Here is a 20,513-nt window from a genome sequence, read left to right as displayed (position 1 = left end):
CTTTGATGAGTATGTGGGGTTTCATTGTGCCATTATCAGAACTTTTGTGTGTGTGTGAAATTTTTCATGATAAAAAATGTAGTTAAATTTGCTTCGTATTTGCAAATACATTTTGTTGTCCTTTGCAGTGTCTTCTAAAGAGAAAGTCTTGCTAAGAACTATGGTTTTAACTTTCAGATGTAAAGTGATAGCTCTGCATTCCATTCTTTCAACCCAAGACCAAGCCGCGGCATTCGCGCTGCCCCCTCCAGGAGTCCGGAAGGTAAAGCTGCGTCCGGCCAGTGTGTGGGGCCGGTCGGGGCGGGTCGCAGGGGCACGTCCGCACTGTCCGCCGAAGGCAGCTGCACGTGGAAGCGAACCCAACGTTAAATGAAAGCCTTTGGACACTTAACGTGTTATCGAAGGGACGAGCTTTTTAGGAGGAATGGTAGTTGGAAAATATGTCATGGACGTTGCTTGTAAAAAGAAAAACCACGGCTTGCCCCCCAGGAAGCATCGCAAGGCACGCTGGGTGTCAGCAGCTGTCAGAGTCCAGGCAGAATTCGCTGTTGTTTTCCAGGCTGTTCCTCCCTGATTGTGGTTTGGTTGGTTTGGTTGGGGGTTTTTTTGTTTGTTTTTGTTTTATAATACATAGACCATTAGGTTAAGGGGCAGGTAATCTCAGCATTTTTCTTGTGTCCTCTGTTTGGGATTATGAGTGAAGAGATACTTGCCAAAGGGAGCTTCTCCGGTTTTGAACGCTCTGTCAGAAGGGGTGGAGAGAGAGCACGGGGAGGAGCCGTGGGGACAACCAGCTCCCAGGCAGAGCCCGGGCTCCCATGCCGGGGCCTGGTCCTGTCCCGGAGCTCTGAGCGGCTACGCTGCCTGGGGCCCTGGGCAACCGCCTCACTCTCTCCTCTTTCAAAGGGGCGCGGCCCCAGGGCCCGGGGGCTCTCGGAGCACAGTTAGAAGATGTCGGGTCAGTGCACATGGCCTTGCCCGCTTTCCACTGCTCCTCAGTTGTTGTTGAGGTGCTGACGAGGATTAAGGAAATGATATTTTTTTGGAATGAAAAGTGTAACTTGAATGAGCAAGCTGAGGTGATGAAACTAATTAGAGCAAATTCAAGTTGCACGGCAATAACAAATAGATTGTAAATTTTTGTAAACCTAATTGAAATTCACCTTTTTTTGTTTTTTAATCTCACCCAAGGACATGGCTTATTGATTTTAGAGAGGGGGAGGGGACAGAGAAAGAGAGGGAAACACTGATGTGAGAGAGGAACATCAACTGGTTGCCTTTTGTAGGCACCCCGACCGGGGACCAAACCCGCAACCCCGGCCTGTGCCCTGACCCGGAACCAACCTCTGGCCCTTCAGGTCGCGAGAGGGTGCGCAGCCTACTGAGTCACACCAGCCAGGGCTGAAGTTCACGTTCTAGATTCATTCACGCAAACTGTGAAGTCGCACGTGACAGCACGTTGCTGCAAGTTGTTACCTGAGGATTCTGGGTTTCTTTTTCCCCCTCAGATTGTTCTCGCAACAAATATCGCAGAGACGGGAATCACCATTCCAGATGTTGTGTTTGTAATTGATGCTGGAAGAACAAAAGAGAATAAGTAAGTTTGATTCTTCCAAATCAAAACGTTTTCAACCTGAAAAGAGTGTGGGGCTCTTGAATTCTTAGGAGAAGCCACAGAATCATAGAAGGAAGTTTTCAAATATCCTAATTCTGCCCAAAGCAAAACTATAGAAACTTTAAAATATCGAATTTCATGCTATTGCCTTTCCCATAAGCAGCCAGTGTAATGCTACTTCTAGAAAAGCACTCTCAGAGAAAATTTTCAGAACGTACATTTTTATAAATATGCTGGCTTGTGAAGTAAATTGGTTTAGAAAAGCATTATTTGGGAGATTATAAAAAAATAGTATGGATTTTGGAATTACAGTTAGATTTAAATCTTTGGTTATAATCTTAAGTAATGCAATATAGCCATCGACCTCTTCACACATCAAAGAGGGAAATGAAAACCGTGCGGTGGGGAGCGCCCAGCGCAGTGGCCGGCACTGCCGGTCCTCACGGCTGGATCCTCGCCGAGAAGCCCCTGCTCCTGTAGCAGTTCGGATGCTTGGGTCGCGTCATCAGGTGAAGCCACCTTGGCGGTCTGTCGCCATCGGTGCACACGCGCGTGAGTTAGGAGACTCGAGCGCCACTTGGAAATAAGCGTGGCTATCCAGAACACGGCAAACCCCTGAGTTCTAAAATTGCACCTTTGGAGAAGCGTTTTCAGAGCCTCACTGTGTCCTGGGAAAAGTGTGGCGAGTCACAGTGTTCACTGAGGCATGTCGCAAAGCTCGTTCTGGGAGCCCCTGTTGCATAACGAAGAGACATCCCACCGCAGTCGGGAAGGCTCCATGGCCAGACTGACGTGGGAAAGGCCGAGTTAGGCCGGTTTTCCTTGTGCCAGAGCTTTTAATGTACGGTATGCGAGCTAGTGTGCAGCACTGGCTAAATTGTATAAATTTAAAGCTCAATTTGGAAAGTGTTGGTCCACAGCGATAATGGACTCTTTCTGGTCTGTCTTCAACTTAATTCCAAGAGGCAAGTGTCCCAGCTCCTCCAGAGTCGGCCTCAGTCAGCTGCGTACTTACATTGCCTCGCCCGCCCCTGTAGGTACCACGAGAGCAGTCAGATGAGCTCTTTGGTCGAGACGTTCATCAGCAAGGCCAGCGCTCTGCAGCGCCAGGGCCGGGCCGGGCGGGTCCGCGAGGGCATCTGCTTCCGGCTGTACACGAGGGAGAGGTAGGCGCAGCAGCGCTGCCGTGAAATCCCGGGGTCTGTGCGGAGGAAGGGGAGGGGGCGGGGGGGCGGGGGCCGCAGCCGTGACTGACGTTTGCTGCTGTTTTTCAGATTTGAAGGCTTTATGGACTATTCCGTTCCTGAAATCTTACGTGTGCCTTTGGAGGAACTGTGTCTTCATATTATGGTAATCCCACAGGAACTCCGATGAATTTGTTATTCTTCACCCCTGCTAGGGAAAAAAATGAAGACCTAACCTCATCCTGCCTTGTATGACTTTCGGGTGTGTCCAACCATTTGGTGTCTCTGGGCCACACTGGAAGGAGAAGAGTTGTCTTGGGCCACACATTAAGTGCACAAACATTAACGAAAACTGATACGCAAAAAAAAAAAAAAAAAAGATTTTCAAGTGCATTGACGATTTTGTGTCGGGCTGCCTCGATAGCGGTCCTGGGCCGCGTGTGGCCCGCCGGCCGTGGTTGGACACCCCTGCCTAGGGGTTCACGGACTGGGTTTAGTGGCTGTAAATAAACAGCCCCTCCTGCTGCGCGTTAGTTCTGTCCCAGGCACTCCCGCTTCACAGAGTAGGACACAGTCTCACGTCCTGCATGGGCCATGCCCAGCGGGGGTGTCATTGTTCACCAGGGGACAAGGGCTCCGTCTGCAGGCATTTTGGGGGCAGGAGGGAGGCTGCGAAACCTTATACGGGGCCCCCACCACCCCTCAGCCCTCGGTCTGGCCCGAGGAGACAGTGGAGCCAGCACTGAGAAACCCTGGCCCACCCAAGGGCTCCCCAGTCTCAACGAGCTGTGCCATCCCTCGGTTCTTAGATTTCCTTTCCATAAAAACGAGGAATGCAGAAACTAAAAATATGGACGGGAAGGTCTTATCGCACACCCGCCTCCGTAAGGCTCCACCCGCGCATGCGTGCACTGCTGGCTGTGGGAAGGGGCCGCCCGCGCGCAGACGGCACCCTCTGCGCTTAGGGTGTTCCCGAGCTCAGGGGTCGCTCCAGCCTGGCCTTCGCTGTGGGTCGCGCTGACTCGGTTGCTCTTTCTCACTCTGCAGAAATGCAGCCTTGGGTCTCCTGAAGATTTCCTCTCCAAGGCCTTAGACCCTCCTCAGCCTCAAGTAATCAGCAACGCGATGCATTCACTCCGGAAAATTGGAGCCTGTGAACCAAACGAGCCCAAACTGACGCCCCTGGGCCAGCACCTCGCGGCCTTGCCTGTGAACGTCAAGATCGGCAAGATGCTCATCTTCGGGGCTGTGTTTGGCTGCCTGGACCCTGTGGTAAGAGGACCGGCGCTGCCGCTGCTCCGCTTCAAACGCCGTTTGCGCTGAGAAATTACTAAGTTTGGGAATAGTTTTTAGCTTTTAATTTTCTAGCTAAATAGAATGTCTGTACTAACGTTGAAATGCAAGAGATTTGAATGCTAAATGAGAAGTTTTGACTATTACATTTTGCACACAAGAAAGCATGCTCATCCATTCACTTTGATAGCTTGCAGGCGCTGTTACATGCGCGCCTTCGGCTTGTCCAGACTTTTGCTGTGAAACCTCCCACTTGAAGCGTCTCTTCAAGTGAACATGTAGCAGACCAGTGATTGTCAACCTCTTATCTCTCGGCCCACGCAGGATAATTACCAAATTCTGTGTGGCACACCGAAAAATATATTTTTGCTGATCTGACAAAAAATATGTCTAATTTTGATTGATCCACACGGGATGGCTATTTTGTTGGCTGTTGTCATTTTTTATGTGACAGCCTAAAGGAAAGGGGTCCCGGCCCCTGACTAAACGGCCGGGTGTGCACGTCCGAGCCGAGCTTGCGGCGCGCGGAGGGGGAAGCCGCCGCAGTGGGCCTGCCTCGGCGGCTCTGCTGTGTGCGGCAGGCATTCTTCCTCCCTCCCCGGGCTGGGCCTGCGCCTTCGGTCAGCCTCAGGCACTCGCGCTGCAGGGGTTAACGGTCCTAGAGGCCGGCAGGTGCCCGCAGCGCTCCTCACGCCGTCTCAGGAGTGCCCAGCCCGGGGCCTCTGCCGGCCCCGGGACAGCCCGTCGAGGTGGCCACAGAAGCAAGGCAGAGAGCGCGTGACGTTCCCGCGTCTCTCTCTCCGGCACTAGAAACAGACCGCACCAGAGTCCTACTGGGCCTAAACAGTGGCCTCCGCCCAATGGCTGGCCTGAGAGGCTGTAGCCACAGCGCAGGTCGTCAGGGGAGACCGTCCGCAGCGTGGGAAGCGAGCTCGGTTGTGGGGAACGCAGACGCCGCTGACACCTCAGACAAGGCTGTGATCTCCAAAACGCATGGGCAGCTTGTACAACACAATGCCAGGAAGACAGACAACCCAGTTAGAAAATAGGCGAAGGACCTGAAGAGACAGTTCTCAAAAGAGGACATACAGAGGGTCCAGAGACATATGAAAAGATGCTCAGTGCACTAATCATCAGAGAGATGCAAATTAAAACCACAGTGAGCTACCATCTCACAGCTGTCGGAATGGCCATCATCAGTAAATCAACAAACCACCAGTGCTGGCGAGGACGTGGGGAAGGGGCCCTGCTGCCCTGGGGGTGGGACTGCGGACGGGGCAGCCGCTGTGGAAAACAGTGTGGAGTGACCTCAAAAAACTAAAAATGGATTTGCCTTTTGACCTAGTAATTCCACTTCTAGGAATATACCCTAAGGGTTCCAACACTCCAGTTCGAGAGGACCTGTGCACCCCTATGTTCTTAGCAGTGTATTCACAATAGGCAAGATCTGGGGGCAGCCCGAGTGCCCACGGGTAGACGAGTGGATAGAAAAGCCGTGGCGCGTTGACACAGTGGGAGTCTGCTCGGCCCAAACAAAGAAGGGCACCTCACCCTTTCGGGGCAGCACGGACGGACCCGGAGAGCGTTATGCTGAGTGAACCAGGCCAGGCAGGGGAGACAAACAGCATATGGTCCCACTCGTGTGGGACCTAATGAACAAACTAAACGGACAGAACAGAAGCACAGGCATGGACACGTGGAACTGACGGCAGGGGGCGGGGACCGGCCGCAGGACCGGTGTGCACAGCCCACGGCACGGACAGCCGCGCGGGGACGGCTGGAGGGCGGGGAGGGGCCGAGTGTAAGCGGGCAGAGGGGTCGGGGACGTGGGGGCTTAGGCAATAACGTCCACAGTAAAGGTACAGTTTTTTAAAGTACAGCATGGTGCAAAAGCAGATTTACCGTTGTATGTGAAACAGAACTTATTCTTGTGTCCTTATTTATTAACCGTTGTACTGTTTTCCACTGAACAACCGTGAGCCTGCTTTCGCCCGCCCTGTATTTGCAGAGCGCTCAGGGGGAGGGGGTTCAGCCGGAGTCACGGGGTTTGAGCGACGATTCTGGGACAGCCACCCGCTGTGACAGACGGCTGCCCGCTCAGCTTCGGTCCTCTCCGGTTCCGGGGACACTGTTGCCGTCTGTCTCACAAAGATGGCATAAAGATAGAGTGATGTATTTTTTTAGATTCCATAAAATGGAACGAAAAGCAACTCCTTAAAATGAAAGCACGTTTGCGGTCGTAGAGTGTGAGGCCACCGGAAAGCAGCAGCAAGCGGCTTCAAAGCGCGGCTGTTTCCTGGGGCGCCCCCTTTGACGGGAGGTCCTCTGGTTTCCGTGGGTAGGCGACGCTCGCCGCTGTCATGACGGAGAAGTCTCCTTTCACCACCCCGATCGGGCGAAAGGAGGAGGCGGACCTGGCCAAGGCGGCCCTGGCCGTGGCGGACTCGGACCACCTGACCACCTACAACGCCTACCTCGGGTAACGCGGGGGCCCGGGGCTGCCGGTGGGGCGGCTTGCTGTGCAGCGTGTATCGCCCACTTTCACTGAAAGCTTTAGATTCGTAACTAAGATTGAAACTTATTTGAGTACACCAAGATGAAATTAGTTATTTCACAGGTTCATAGTTTTAGAATCCTTTCTAAAACTTAAGAGCAGCCTATTTCATATTATTATGTGTGTATTAACTGATGTTTGAAGGTAATTTACTGCTTTACGTAAGCAGGAAAAATGCATGTTGTGGTTGAAATTTTAAACACAGCTGGTAGCTCCCACCAGCAAGACCCTCTTTGGGGCGGCGATGACCGAGCGCGCTGGGCGGGGCCCCTGAGGGAGGGCCCCCCAGGACCCAGGCGGCGCCTGCTGCGTCTCTGCAGGTGGAAGAGCGCGCGGCAGGAGGGGGGCTACCGCGCGGAGATGGCCTACTGCCGGAGGCACTTCCTCAGCCGGACCGCGCTGCTGACGCTGGAGGTGAGTCCGGGGCGGCCCCGCGGCGCGGCCGTGGCCGGGGGCGGGGGAGGGGGGGTCCTCCCGCTAGCAGTCTCCGTAACGAGTTGGTTCCCCAGCGTTCCCCTGGGCAATCAACGAACACCGTTTTTTATAAAAATCATTATGAACCTCGTGACTTAAATGTATTTGATGGGTTCCCGCCCTTGGTGGCTAGTTTTGATCCCCAGCTTGTCACCCCTTTGGGCGGTGAGAGCCCCTCGGGGCTCCCCGAGCCCTTTTCACACAGCCTGGCCGCCGGGCCGCTGCCTTGTCCTGGGAATGACAGTGTGTCTGGGCCACCTTGGCACCTCCTGCCCCAGGCTCGGAATCACTCGTTTGCCTCTGGATGCAGCTGCGCCTCCCTCAGCCTTAGCCAGGGCCCGGCTGCGCTGTGGGGTGGTGGCCGTGGGGGGGCATCGGGGCCTCTCGGACCCTGCAGCGGAGCGGGACGAGGCTCGTCACCAGGCCCGGAGGCAGGGAAACGGGGACTCCGTCCACCCTCGGGCTCGGGCTGCTGTCCGGGGCCAGGCTTACGGGGAGGACAAGCCGAGTGGAGTCGAAGCGGGGAGGCAGGGTGGGCGAGCCGGGCCCCTCCCCAGACAGCGGGCCTGTTCTTGGCGCACAGGGAGCGGCTTGGGGCGCCTTCTGGCTGTGAGGGGCCTGAGTGCGAGCCGGGCCTGCCTCGTGGCGTCCCTCCTCCTATGCTCACGCTCCAGAAGGTCAGACGCGCTTTCCCCCACGCAGTGCGGCCCCTGCCTGCCCTGTGACTCACTGTCACAGCCGGGACGGCAGCAGGGACTCCTCTAGGGGAACAGGCCTCATTCTTCTCGCAGCAGGTGCAGGGGTCAGCCAAAGACGAGCGCCTCTGGGCCGCTGACTGGGACCCGCTGCGGCGCCGCCCACCCCTGTGTCTGCCCCCCCCCGCGCCCTGCCTCCCAGGTGCCGCTCCCCCTCCCCCGCCCCCCGCCCCGAGCCTTTCCTCGCCCCCTGGGGCTGCCCGCTGTCTGTCTCACCCCAGCCCTGCGCGCAGCAGCGGCTGTCTGCTGCTGGTCTTTCCTCCCCCGGAACCCAAGCCCCTTAAGCCCCAGACCAGACACCTAACGGAAATCCTAAATGTAAACGTTGCCTTGTAATCACTTGTATCCTGTTTGCTTTGAAGAACGGGCGGTCCTTCCTGTAGAATTTTAGCTGATTGGCACTACCGAAAGTAGAAAAAGATTTTAAGTAGTAATTTCATTTGGTCATTTGTTTGTTTTCCCACTCAATGTATGGGGTGACGCTGGCCAGTGGCCCTCTGGGTTTCGGGTGTACCTTTCTGTGATGCGTCATCCGTACGTCGCTCTGGGCACCCACCCCAAAGTCAGATCGTCTTCCACCGCCCTATTCTTGTCCCCCTTTACGTAGGTAAGCATTTTAGTTAAGTGAAGTTGCTTCAAGTTCTTAGCAAACGAAAGTAAGGCTCCCAGAGGCACGTGAAGGAGGCCCTTGCAGGCCGGGCCGGCTTCCCCAGGCCCCCAGCGCCGCTCCCTGGGCGCTCCCCAGGAGGGAGCGTGCTGAGCCACGGAGTGTGGGGCACCCTTCGTCACCTCCCATTTCAGACGCCCGCGTGTTTTCGACATCCGAAGCCTCTGGGCGGCGGAAACAGGTGACTCGTTAGTCCCTGGCTTTCCAGCATCTTTTTTCCTCTCTGATTTAACCTGGGCTGTAGCGAAGTGAGTGACCATTTGACATCTTCCCAGTTTTGATGGGAAACAGCGATAGAAGTTGCAAGGCCATCGGGTGCTTTCTCTGCTGTAATCAGCCACGACCTTGTCTCTTCCTCCCACAAACCCCGCAGGATGTGAAGCAGGAGCTGATGAAGCTGGTGAGGGCAGCGGGGTTTTCGTCACCCACACCTGCTCATGGCACGGAAGGGAGCAGGGCCTCGCAGCCCCTGTCCTTCCAAGACGTCGCCCTTCTCAGAGCCGTTCTGGCCGCCGGGCTCTATGACAACGTGGGGAAGATCATCTGTGCAAAATCCGTCGATGTCACAGAGAAGCTGGCATGCGTCGTGGAGACAGCCCAAGGCAAGGCACAAGTGCACCCGTCCTCGGTGAACCGGGGTTTGCAGACCTACGGCTGGCTCCTGTTCCAGGAGAAGGTAAAGAGCGCCCGCCCCAATTTGGCGCTGGGGCGGGGTCCAGAAGTCCCTCCTGACAGCGCCAGCACGGCGTTTGGGCCTCAAATCGAGCTGTTCGTTCCGTTCGTGTTTGAAGTCAAGGTGCATGTAGGCGTTCAATGGACAGCAGTCCTTGTTCATTAGTAGAAGAAGAGCAAGGGCTCCGCGGTGAGTTAGCGCTTGGAGCAGAGAGACGTGGAGCAAGGAGATGGCGTTTCCCGACGCGCCGGCCCCGAGCCTTCGCTAAGGCGCCGGCTCGGTCTCCCACAGCCGCATTTCCAAAGGGGGTCGTGGGAGGACTCACAGGTGGAGTGACCGTGAAACCGTAAGATGACTTAATGCCAGATGTTTACGGGTTACGACTAAAACAGCCGCCCAAACCAGCTTGTTTAAGTAACAAGGAGCCGTCATTTCAAGCCCAGCGTCAAACGTAATTGTCAACCACGAGAAATGTCAAACAACTAACCGCCGTAGCCAAACACTGGTCTAGAAACCAGAAACTTGGAACTTCAGCATAACTCTATTTCTACATTGATTATTTAACAGCATTCACATTGTAAAATTGCTTGTTGACAGTTTCATTTATGCTCAGGGTATACAGGGCAGGGCAAAAGCAGGTTGACAGTTGTTCCAATGGAAAGCAATAATGATTCGTAGGTAACGATGCAGGAACGAGCTGCATTGTGCGCACGCGCGGTGGGCGTGTGCCGCGCCGGTGGAGAGCGGAAGCGCACAGGTGGCGGCGGCGGCAGCCGCGTACACGAGCCTGTGACAGCAGCGTCGCAAGCCTCCGTGTGCTCCAAGTTCCAGAGCCGTGCTCGCGTGATGCGGAGGCGTGGCGTCCTTAGGTTTCTAGGCCGTGAAGTCTCTTCCCTCCTTCTCCCCGCACAGGTGAGGTATGCCAGAGTGTACCTGCGGGAAACCACCCTGATAACGCCTTTTCCAGTTCTGCTCTTCGGCGGCGACATCGAAGTCCAGCACCGGGAGCGGCTTGTCTCAGTGGACGGCTGGATCTGCTTCCAGGTGCGCGCGTCAGCTGGTTTTAGTGATTGTCTTAAAATCCCACTCCCAGCGTGGATGAGGGAGGTTTACAGTGTTTTGGCATCTGCCTAACTTTTTACTGTAATTTGACTTAAAGTGGGTTATTTTATCTTTTCTTACATGTGTTAAATTTGAGAATTGGATTATATCATTGTTATAGGCTGCATTCATCTCAAGTAACAGGCCAGCTCGCTGTGCGTTGTGGCCTTCGGTGGCTTAGTTTTTGTTCCATAGGCGTGGCACGTGCATTCAGTGAGAGCTAAAGGAGCTTTCCGAGATTTCATGGCTTGCTTCCGGCAGAGCAGGACTTGAACCTAGAACTGCCCGGCCCCACACCGTGCCCCTTCCACCGCTGTCGAAACCCCTGGAAGAGCTGGGCCGACCCGGCCGCCGGCCAGGAGGCTCTCTCTCTGTAGCCCGTCAGCACTGACCGGCTGCACTAAGCAGGTCTAACGCAGGCCCCTGGGTGCGCCAGGGGAGCTGAGTGTCTGAGACGGGAGACGTAAATACACCGGACGGGCGGTGTTCACAGAGAAGCTGAGGTGGTGGGAAGGTTCTATCACTGGATCGCACAGCTCTGCCAATTTACTAAATATCACTCAATCGTATACTTAACAGTGAGTACATAAAACTTTGTCAGACGTATGGATTCTTAGTAAGGAAACTGAGATTAGCGCAGCGTAGCTACAGGAAGTGATTGCCTGTGTTTTTCCCTAGTGTCCCGTAAGGAGGCCCCCGTGTGCCAGGACAGGCGGTGGGCACGCACACTGACCTCGTCGGTCCGCTGGCACGCCTCCCCCCGCCTGGGAGCGGCCGCGCCGGTGGGCCGTCTTCTCCCCACAGGCCCCTGTGAAGATAGCGGTCATTTTTAAGCAGCTCCGAGTCCTCATTGATTCCGTCCTCCGAAAGAAGCTCGAAAATCCTAAGATGTCCCTTGAAAGTAAGTATTTGATTCTAATGTTGGTAGGAAATCAAATACTTGCTTTTTAAACACTGCTTTTAAACACTGGAGTACACTGTGCAGCACAGTGAAGTCTTTCATTCCAAGTGATTAAAAATTGTTTTAATAAAATGTACTTAACGCTGAATTCCATCAGACTCACAGCCTAACGATTCTCCTAAGATTCCTTTAGTTTATCCTTTCTCTTCGAATCACGTCTAAACTTCCGGCCACCTCGCAGGACGGAGGGTGGTAAGACTGAGCACTGTCAGCTGTGCTGCCCATCGGCACACCGGTTGCCTGGGACCACGGCTACTGGGGTCCAAGAAAACAAGAGTGGGGGCCCGTCCGGGGGGCTCCGGCCTGCTTCCCTGCCCTTCTCGCAAGTGCAGAGCCTGGGTCCGTGTCGAACCCGCGCGCACCTTTGCCCAGCATGCGCGATGGGCACCGAGGCTCCCTGGGCGGGCCAGGCGCCCAGGAGTCCTCAGGGGGCCCTGGCAGCTGCTCACGTCCGCGGCCCGAGGCCTGCGGGGCGCATGGAGCCCCTCTGTGGGGGGTGGCTGCAGCCGTGTGGCAGGATTGCCCTCGCCTGACCCATGGCCCTTCCCCAGCGCCATCTCCCTGCCTTTTGAATGAAATGATCGTTGTGAACTAGGCTGTTTTCTGGGTAGCATTTCCCACATTCAGGATGTGGTTGGTGCGTCTTCATACGCTGAGTTAACGCAATTCACTGTTCTGTTTCATGCAAACCAGTAGTTCTGTCTAAAGGCTTGATGAGAATCAGGTTTTCAGGAAAACGATTGTTTCTGGTTGGTGCTAGACTTCCCCTTGCTTCACATCAGGAAGCACTTAAATTTGCTTTTTCTGCTCTAATGGTTTTAAGAATCGGGTGATGGGTCCATGGTGACTGCATTCAGCAACTGCCCTGTCAGTCCTCACGGCCGCGGGCTGGGGTGCAGCCGGATGTGGCTGCGTGGCCTTCGCCCTGCGGTCTTCCCGGCTGCTGGAAGCCGGGCAGGCCTGTGCGCCCCGCACCCCCTCCGGGAGCTTTGCCGTTACCACAGCCTCGGGGCGGGGGCGGGGGCGCGTGAAGGACAGGAGCAGCCTCCACTCTGCAGGGGGCACAGTGGGCTGTAAAACAAGTCGGAGCAGAGCTCGCCTGAGGGGGGCACAGGTGTGTGCTGGGGAGGCCGGGGAAGGGCGCTGGTGCCCTCTCTCTCTGGACTTTTAGGGAGAAGGGCTGGGACGTGGTGCTGAGCTTTGGACGAAGAAGTAACTGAAGTTCGTCACTTGTGTTCAGCCGGCCTGCCCTCCCCCAGGGAGAACCGGGCTCTCTGTGGGCCCGCGGTGACTCCCGGCCACCAGGGGGCCTTGCTTATGCCCCCGCAGCCCGTTGGGCCTGGCCCCTGACCACAGGGCCCCGCGGTGCCCACTCGCACCCAGCTGGCCTCTTAGGGAGCCTGCGGGGCAAGGGAGGACCCTCAGTCCTAACCCCCGAGTCGGGGTGAGGAGGCCACAACATCCGAGCAGCTGCTAACCAACCTCCCCAGGAGCCTCTGTTGTCTGTCTGATTGACAGACACCGTCCCTTTGTTGTGGGAGGCGGCCTTCATCCCCTCTTGACACCTTTGTGAATGCACTTCCTGTTAAGGTCTTCTGCTTCCTTCCCCCAAAGACAACAGGAGAGACAACAGTCCCCAGGCAGTCCCCCCAGGGAGGCCTGACCCTCCCCGCCTTCTGAGCCAGGCCTTCGGCCTTGGAGCACCTGACCCAGGCGGAGAGTCAGCAGACTTGTGGTCTGAAGGGCTTTTGAAATACGTACTTCCTCATGAAGGACTAACAGTCACCCAGCATCACCCCTCAGGCCTTAGCCTCCTTTTTGTCACAGTGGGTGTGAGTGCAGCGATAATTAAGACCACATCTGTAGGGCAACACATTGCGTCGGCCAGTGACTTGAGCCGGCGGCCGCAGGGATTCGAACCCGTGCCGCACCTGGCCTCCGCCCGGGCACGGGCACCCTTCCCCTCAGACAGTCGCGTGAAAAGTGGCTGCTGTGAGCGAGTCACAGTCACACCTCCTGTTTGTCAGAGCAGCAAATTGGTGTGATGCAGAATTTTTGTAATTACTGTTAGTTTTGTATTTTAAGTTAACAGAACGTTTTAACGAAGTGTGCCTGTTGTTGACATCTGTATACACTGGGAAATGAGCCAGTAATGACTTTGTTTTTCCTCTCCCACTCAGATGACAAGATTCTACAGATCATAACGGAACTGATAAAAACAGAGAATATTAATTGAAACTGAAATCCATGATCTCCTGCTTTAAAAATCCAGATGAAGATACAGCCATGAACTCGTGTGCCGGCAGCCAGCCCGCCGGGCCTCCAGTCCTGGCTGAGGCGGCGCGAGCCGTGGCAGAGGGGGCGGGGCAGTGCCGTCTTCACGCGTGATTCTCTCGTCTCTTTCTAACGATGATGCCGCGCAGTGGGTCTGCCACACGCACACAATAAACCCTTTGGTGCCACCCCTGCTGTGCGCGTCCCTCTGTGCCTCGCGGGCAGGCCAGGTCTGTGCTGTCTGGGACTCGGTGTTAGGAGTCCCGTGCTCCCCGCTGCTCCCCGCCCTGTGCGTCGCTGGTGCCTGGCGAGTTCACACCTTCCCGACCCGGGGAGAAGGTGGGTCCCCAAACCTGCTGTACTTAGGTTTCCGTGAAAAGGAACAGCTGTGGGAGTCAGTCATTTAGTATTTGACACTCAAAGTCAAAACCCGGGCCTCTCCTGCACTCCAGCGACAGTGCCCGGGCCGAGGGCGGCCAGCGCGCAGGGCCTCAGTCCTGGCCTGGGCCCGCCCGTGGACCGGGGGCGGCCGGGGAGCGCTTGGGTCTTTCTCGGGGGCCTCACTTGTTTCGGTGTCCGAGCGCCTTTTGAAATTCCGTTGTGACTGTGACGACGGAGAGGAACGTCCCCTCGTCTCCTGTCAGGGCCGTCGGGGGCCTCCGGCCGTGGCTCTGCGAGCCCGCGGCAGGGACGGCGCTGAGGGCCAAGGCGGGCCCGCAGGAGCACGGGCCCGGTTTGCTCGCACTTGTAACCGGTGCTCAGTGTTTCCTGACGAATAAGAAGTTTTGTTACTGGCTTAATTTCTGTATAGAAGACAGAATCTGGAAACGGGTGGAGATACACACACTCTACATTTGATTGTAAAATGGAATTATTGGCCTCGGGTCAGGCTGTGGAAACTGTTAACAGGCAAGTCCCATTCAGCCTGGGGTGTGTTACCACTTTGCCCACAGCCCCCAGGGCGTGGCGACCCAGCGGCCGCTCAGCGCCTTGTGCGGGGGCCGGGGGCGGGCGGCGGGGGGCTGAGGACGGGCCGAGGGAGCTGGAGCGCCGAGCGCAGGAAGAGCAGGCCGTGTAAGCCTGAGGTCAGCTGGTTTCCAGGGGGGACCCTGCCTCGGAGGAGGAGGTACAAGGGTGTGGCGAAAAGAAACGAGAGAAGCAAGAACAGAGGGAGCGGGACGCCGGGAAAGGCGGCGTCTGGGGACGCGCAGCCGGTCTGTCCCTCTTTGGGCTTCTGGCCGCAGACGTCTGTGCTGAGAAAGAAACTTCCCTGTGCCTCTCCCGCTGGCGTCACAGCATCTCTTCCTCTGTTGTCCTTCCCTTACAGCTGTCCCGACCTTCCCCCTTTGCCCTCCTCCGCCCAGCCCGCCCGCCCCGCTCCCACCGTGCCTGCCTGTGGTCCGCGTCCGTGGCTCGGTCATTCGTGCGTGCTCTTGGACCAGTCCCTTCCCCTTCTTTCCACCGCGGCCGTCCCAGCATTTGTGAATTGAAGCCCACAAACAGCGTCCCAGACCCAGGCCTGGTCCGTCCCAGGAGCCCGCGTTGCCGCGCGGGGCGTGCGACGTTGGGTACAAGCCGCCCCAGGGGCCTGACCCCGGGAGGACGGGGTCACGCCGGACTGGAGACTGCAGCTCTGGAAAGTCGCGGCCATGTCACGGGGAAACGCCAGCCTGCGGCGCCAGGTGCGACCGGCGGCGGCCAGAGACGAGGCCGCGTCCTGGCCACACACGGCCCTGGGGTGGCTGTCGCATCCAGGGGCTGGGGGCGAGGGCCATGTGTCCCGTTCTAGCCCTGGCGGGAAGGAGCCCCTGCCGGTTTGCCCCGCGGACGCTCCTGCGCGCAGACTCCCCAGGCGGGTTCCTGCCGCGCGAGGCGGCACCGGGCTCGTCAGGTTGGAGGGGAGCCGGCCAGGACGGAGCGAGAGCAAGGCGCGGCCCGTCGCCGTTCGGAGCCGCGAGGGCGGGCTGGGAGGATGAAGGCTGCGTGAGGGGCCGCACGCTTTCTTAATAAGCAGCATACGTGAAAGCGGGCATGCGCCCTGTGTGACAGGCACGGACACGCACACGGGGCTGGAAGGGCGCCCACCAGGCGCCAGGGCTTTGGGTTAGGAAACCGTATTAAGTTCTCTGCACTGTGCAACTTTCCTAACTTTGTCACAATAAGCAGCCATTACTTTTCTCATCAGGAATAGGCAATGAAAGGCATTCACCGGAAAGCGCAGGGCCGACCCCGAATGAGCTCCGTAGGTGAGTGAGCTCACACACAACCGGGGCGCAGCCGGTCGGCCGGTGCGCCCGCGGAGCCCGCTCTCCTCCTCCCGCGCTGCCGTGGTGAGTGTATCCTTAGCAGGGCCAGGTTACCCCTGGGCTAACGGGGCAGCGCAGAACCCGCTCCGCAAACGGCTCCCTCGGGGTCTCCGCCAAGCCTGTACGGCAGCAGCGCAGGCGGCAGAGAGAGAAAAACACATGCAAACGCCGGTTATGATGCTGAGGGAAACTGGAAGAGGCCATCTCTCCGTGAGGGCCAGGAAGCACCGGTCCGAAGGGCACAGCCTCAGGCTCGGGGCTCGCGGGAGAGAAGGGCCAGCCCCTCCGTCCAGAGCTGCGCACCCGCGCGGTCGCAGCACCGGGAGCTGGGGGGCCCTTCCGCAGCCCCACCCTGCTCCCCCCACCGGGGCTCCTGGCAGCCGCAGGCCCTGGGTGTCTTTTCTCAGACTCTGAGCAGCACATGACCAGGTGGCCTCTGCAGCTGCCCCGCTGGGCCCACCCACCCAGTCCTCTTTTTGTAGCTTTTCAGCTGGGCAGCTCGGCTTCACTCCCACCGCGGGGTTCTTTTACCAGGGCTGAAGGCGCTAATTGCTGCCCTCTTTGTTTTCTCTGCGGGGAGGAAGGAGAGGCAGGCCGGTCTGTCCCTCTGACCGAGGCCTGGCTCCGCTCCCAGGGGACGCCCCGCAGGCTGGCCTGCCTTCCGGCAGCAGTGGCCAGTCAGAGACCCGCTCGCTCTTCCCTGTGTCCGGGTGGGGAAGCCGCTGTGCGCCCCCAGCCGGCCCGGGCTCCCCCAGCTGGGCGGGCCGCCTGCAGGTAACTGCTTCGGGAGACTCTGGGCACTGGGGGACGCCCCCAACCCGAAGTCACCTGTCCCCGCCCACGGCAGGGATTTAAGGGACCTGCAGGAAGACCTCGCTGCGGGAGAGGCGTTGCACAGCGGGGAAGGAAGATGACCGATCACTCAATGATTGACCGACGATTGGGAAGCCGAGAGCCCCTCATGGAGGCGGCCTCTCTCCCGCCCAGCACAGCCCTCCTGCTCTGAGGGCGGCTTCGCGCTCGGCCTCCCTGCCGCCGCTCCGTGCGACCTGGGGCCGCGGGCGTCTCACCCACCCCTGCAAAACCAGAGCAGCACCCAGCATGTAGTGGGTGCTCATTAAAAACGGCTGTGGAAGAGCAGCGGGCGACAGCTTCAGCCTTCAGGACAGTCGTGTTCTGGTAGCAGGAGGGCTTTGGGACAGCTCCCTGGAGCGCACTGTCTGATGGGCTGCTCCACGTGGGAGGAGGTTTGCCCGGGAGCGGGAGGTGCGGAGGAGGGCACGCTTTTCCTCAGCTGTGAGTCTGGCTCCCCTCCCCCTCAGCGCTCTCCCTCCCGCAAGGTTGCCGGGCAGCAACGGGCCAGACCTGTCTGTCCAGCCCCGCACGCTCTGACCGCCTCCTCAGTGGTGGCCGAGCGCAGACATTGGACAAGCTGGGCACAGCCCCAGTGGCTGCTGAGCCCCCCCCACCTGGGGGACTTGCCCCGCGTTCCCCCCTGCCGGTCCCAGCCCAGCCCAGCCTGCGGCTGCGGGCGCCCCGTGGCTCCGAGGCGGCTCTGCCTGCCCTGCTGCACCCCACGCAGGACCTCTGGGGTTCACCCCGGGAAAGTGCGGCCGCTCTGACCCCAGGGGCCCCTCCTCCCGGGCGACTCACAGCCTTCCTTCCGCATGTAGCGAACGCAGCACAGCATCGGGGCGGCGGTCCGGATGGAATCCCTGATCTGGGTGTGGGTCCTGGCCTTCCACTCAACCCCGTCAAGATTCTCTCGCCCGCAAAGTGGGGACGGTAACTGTCCCCACCTCTTCGGGGAGAGGCACTGATGAAACGCTCCGGTAGATCGGAGCGCATCCGAACGGAGCGGACGACCCTGCTCCCGGCCCGTCTCCAGCCCTCTGACCACACGCACGGCTCCTGCTCCCCAGGGGGCGCGCCTGCCTGGGCCTCGGGGCCTGCGCCCCCGCGCCGGCCGGGCCGCTTTCCGGCAGGTGTCCTTCCTCGTGGCCGACTCCCCGCTTCCTGCAGCGCCCTGCTGGATTCGCAGCGACCAGCTCTCTCTGAGCGAGCGGCCCCCTTGCGCAGCCCGCCGGCCGGCCAGCGCCCCCGTGCCCGGCCCGGCCCGGGGTGGAGCTCCTTGGAGGCAGGGTGTCCGTCCGCTCTGCTCACTGACCCAACGCAAGCCCCGGAGCAGGGCCCCCAGGAAGGTGCGCGGCTCGGCCGGGCCAGCAGCCCAGCTCTGCCTCACTCTGCCCACTCCCTTCCGACGTCCCCGCATGGCGGTCATCGCCACCTTTCGGGCCTCACCTGGGTCCCCTGCTTCTTACATAACGAAGGCCCGAAACAGGTCTGACAGTGCATGTGAACCAGTGAATGCTCACGCTGTGGGCGTGACACACGCAGGGCCAGGAGGCCTGTCCCCACCTGCCCCCGCGGGCCTGCGGGGAGGTGCGGCCGCCCCGCCGAAGGGCCCCAGCACGGGGAGCGGCGCTGCGGCCACGGTTCCCAGAAGCCCTTCCCAGGCGCCCGGCCGTCCACGCCCCGGGGACCTGGGCCCCAGTGGCCTCCGCTCTGGGGGCCACCGTGCTCACTGCGCCCTCCTGATGCCACGTCCTCCTTCTGGAAGGCGGCGTCTGAACACAACAGAGACACACTTCACAGAGGGAAAACACGTCAGCGTTGCCCCAGGCGACGCTCGTCTGGAGGCCCCGTCCCCGCTCAGCCACCCCAGGCCCGCCTCGGGGCTCGGATGACGTCCCGGGAAGCTGCGGGAGGGATAGCAGCCTCTGTGCCCCTTACAGCTACAAACACGCATCAACGTATAACATACAACATAGATAGCAACAGACTGAATGATACGTATTAATTTTCCCCGGCCTGGGTGGCAAAAAGACACGTGCCTTAGCTTGGACAGAACGTAACGACGTAGCCGCTGACTCACACCGGGCACATATCATGCCTCACCCAACCTGCAGGACAATTTTATAGGGTCCTCTTACGACCCCATATTTTTTAACAGCGAGGACACTTGCTCGAGTTTCTGGAACTTGCGTGCTGGGGTTCGAACCCACGGAGTCTGACTCCGGAGCTGAGCATGCTAACTATCATTGCGTGCTACCACCTGTGCCGGGCAGGTCGCCCAGGTGGGCGTGAGTCCGGGGGAGGGGCACGTGTGGCAACGAGGGCGTGGCAGCGCGCTTGAGCATGCCTAGGAACCAGGCCAGGCTGGCAACTGGCAAAGCGGCGGGGAGGCAGCCGCAGGGACTGGTGGACTTTTAGGCGTGGAAGCCAAACGTCCGGCTTCAAAAAATGTGCTGGAAATTCCTGTCCTTTGTTTACTAAATACGGGCAAAACTTGTCTGACTTCAAGCACCTTAATTACTTCTCAATTTGGGCACCTAAATACATTAATGGAAAATGGAGTCTTAAGTAAATATACTTTTTAGTGACAATCGAACCTGGGTTTAAGGATTGTCTGAGGCGCCAGCAAAGCTGTCCTCGGCTAGGCAGCGACCCGCTGGGTTTGCTACAAAAGTGCTGCCAGTGCCTGCATCCGCCCCACTTCAGCCGCCGCCGAGAGCTGGGCAGGTGCGGGGGCACCTCTCGCTGCCAAAGTGCCTCCTGGGAAGATGGAACAGAACACAAGACAACCTCGGGCCCACAGGTGCAAAGAAGCCGGGCCCAGCGCTCAACAGCTTTCAGCACAGAAGCCTGGGCTTGGTTAGGGTTGGCATTTTTAAAGTACTTTAGGTTTACCTACTGCCTTTAAGGTGCATTGGGTGCAGGTCCCAGAGAGATTAGAAAACAAAGTAATTCTCAAGGCCCTTCAGGGAGAGACCAAAAAGCCCTTAGCTTGGAGCACGCTGCACCCACGTGGCCCCAGCCGGGCCCCTCCCGTCCGTTTCCCACTGGTCAGGCACGGGGATCTTTCCTTCTTTCTTAACCCTCACCCCAGGATGTGTTTATTGATTGAGAGAGAGAGAGAGAGAAACATTGATCGGTGTCTCCTGCACACACCCCGACCGGGGGCCTTGCTACCTGCGCCGACGGGGAACCAAACCTGCAAACTTTCAGTGCCAGGGACAACACTCCAACGACTGTGCCACCCAGCCAGGACACACCAGCTCTCTGCCTTGGTCTGGCCCCTTCAGGGGCGTCAGGTCAAGTCTAAACTTGTCCTCTGTCCGCCTGTTTCCTTTTCTGTAAAATGGGGACCATGCAGCGTCAACCTCATAGCATACTCCGGAGAGGGCATGCGTACAGCTCACATAAAGAGCACCACGCGGTAATTTTATGGGAGTATCAGCTGCTGCCTCCCTGCCTCCTCCCCGCGCGGCCCCTCATTCTGTGTCTCTGGGTCAGGCCGGCCTCAGGCCCGCCCAGGAGTCACATTTCTAGACCCCAGCAGCCCGTTCCTGTGCTGGGGACATTCTTGCCAAACACCCCCCTCCAGCTCCGCCCCACCCTGGCCTTCTCTGTTAGCTTGACCTGCACTGGAGCCAGGCAGTCTGTCCAGGCCAGGCCAGCGGCTCCTACCACGGGCTCCCCGGTGCCTGGGAAGGGCCACCAGATGCGGGGAGTTTGAACGTCAGGTGAACAACAAAGACTTTGGTGTAAGCCTGCCCCGTGCAGTATTTGGACTCCAGATAAACAAATTATTTT

At 58.4% G+C, this 20,513-nt stretch overlaps 1 protein-coding gene across 1 annotated transcript in view; it reads left to right on the top strand.

Annotated features, from left to right (window-relative positions):
* Positions 1–13,709, top strand: part of DHX29 (DExH-box helicase 29) — a 35,450-nt gene extending 21,741 nt beyond the window's left edge. The window contains exons 17-27 of the mRNA XM_054575341.1: positions 178–262; positions 1,509–1,597; positions 2,653–2,781; positions 2,890–2,965; positions 3,847–4,071; positions 6,435–6,571; positions 6,967–7,060; positions 8,916–9,218; positions 10,128–10,259; positions 11,121–11,217; positions 13,458–13,709. Coding sequence (XP_054431316.1) covers positions 178–262; positions 1,509–1,597; positions 2,653–2,781; positions 2,890–2,965; positions 3,847–4,071; positions 6,435–6,571; positions 6,967–7,060; positions 8,916–9,218; positions 10,128–10,259; positions 11,121–11,217; positions 13,458–13,513 — 1,423 coding nt within the window. The 3' untranslated portion in view covers positions 13,514–13,709. The remainder of the gene's footprint in view (positions 1–177; positions 263–1,508; positions 1,598–2,652; positions 2,782–2,889; positions 2,966–3,846; positions 4,072–6,434; positions 6,572–6,966; positions 7,061–8,915; positions 9,219–10,127; positions 10,260–11,120; positions 11,218–13,457) is intronic.
* The last annotated feature ends 6,804 nt before the right edge of the window (positions 13,710–20,513 follow it).

Source organism: Pteronotus mesoamericanus, unplaced genomic scaffold, assembly GCF_021234165.1.
Source record: "Pteronotus mesoamericanus isolate MK-2021 breed Mesoamerican mustached bat unplaced genomic scaffold, CSHL_Meso_final contig_29, whole genome shotgun sequence".
Classification (NCBI taxonomy): domain Eukaryota; kingdom Metazoa; phylum Chordata; class Mammalia; order Chiroptera; family Mormoopidae; genus Pteronotus; species Pteronotus mesoamericanus.
The sequence above is the reverse complement of the archived record's forward strand: the minus strand, read 5'-3'. Positions and strand labels throughout refer to the sequence as shown.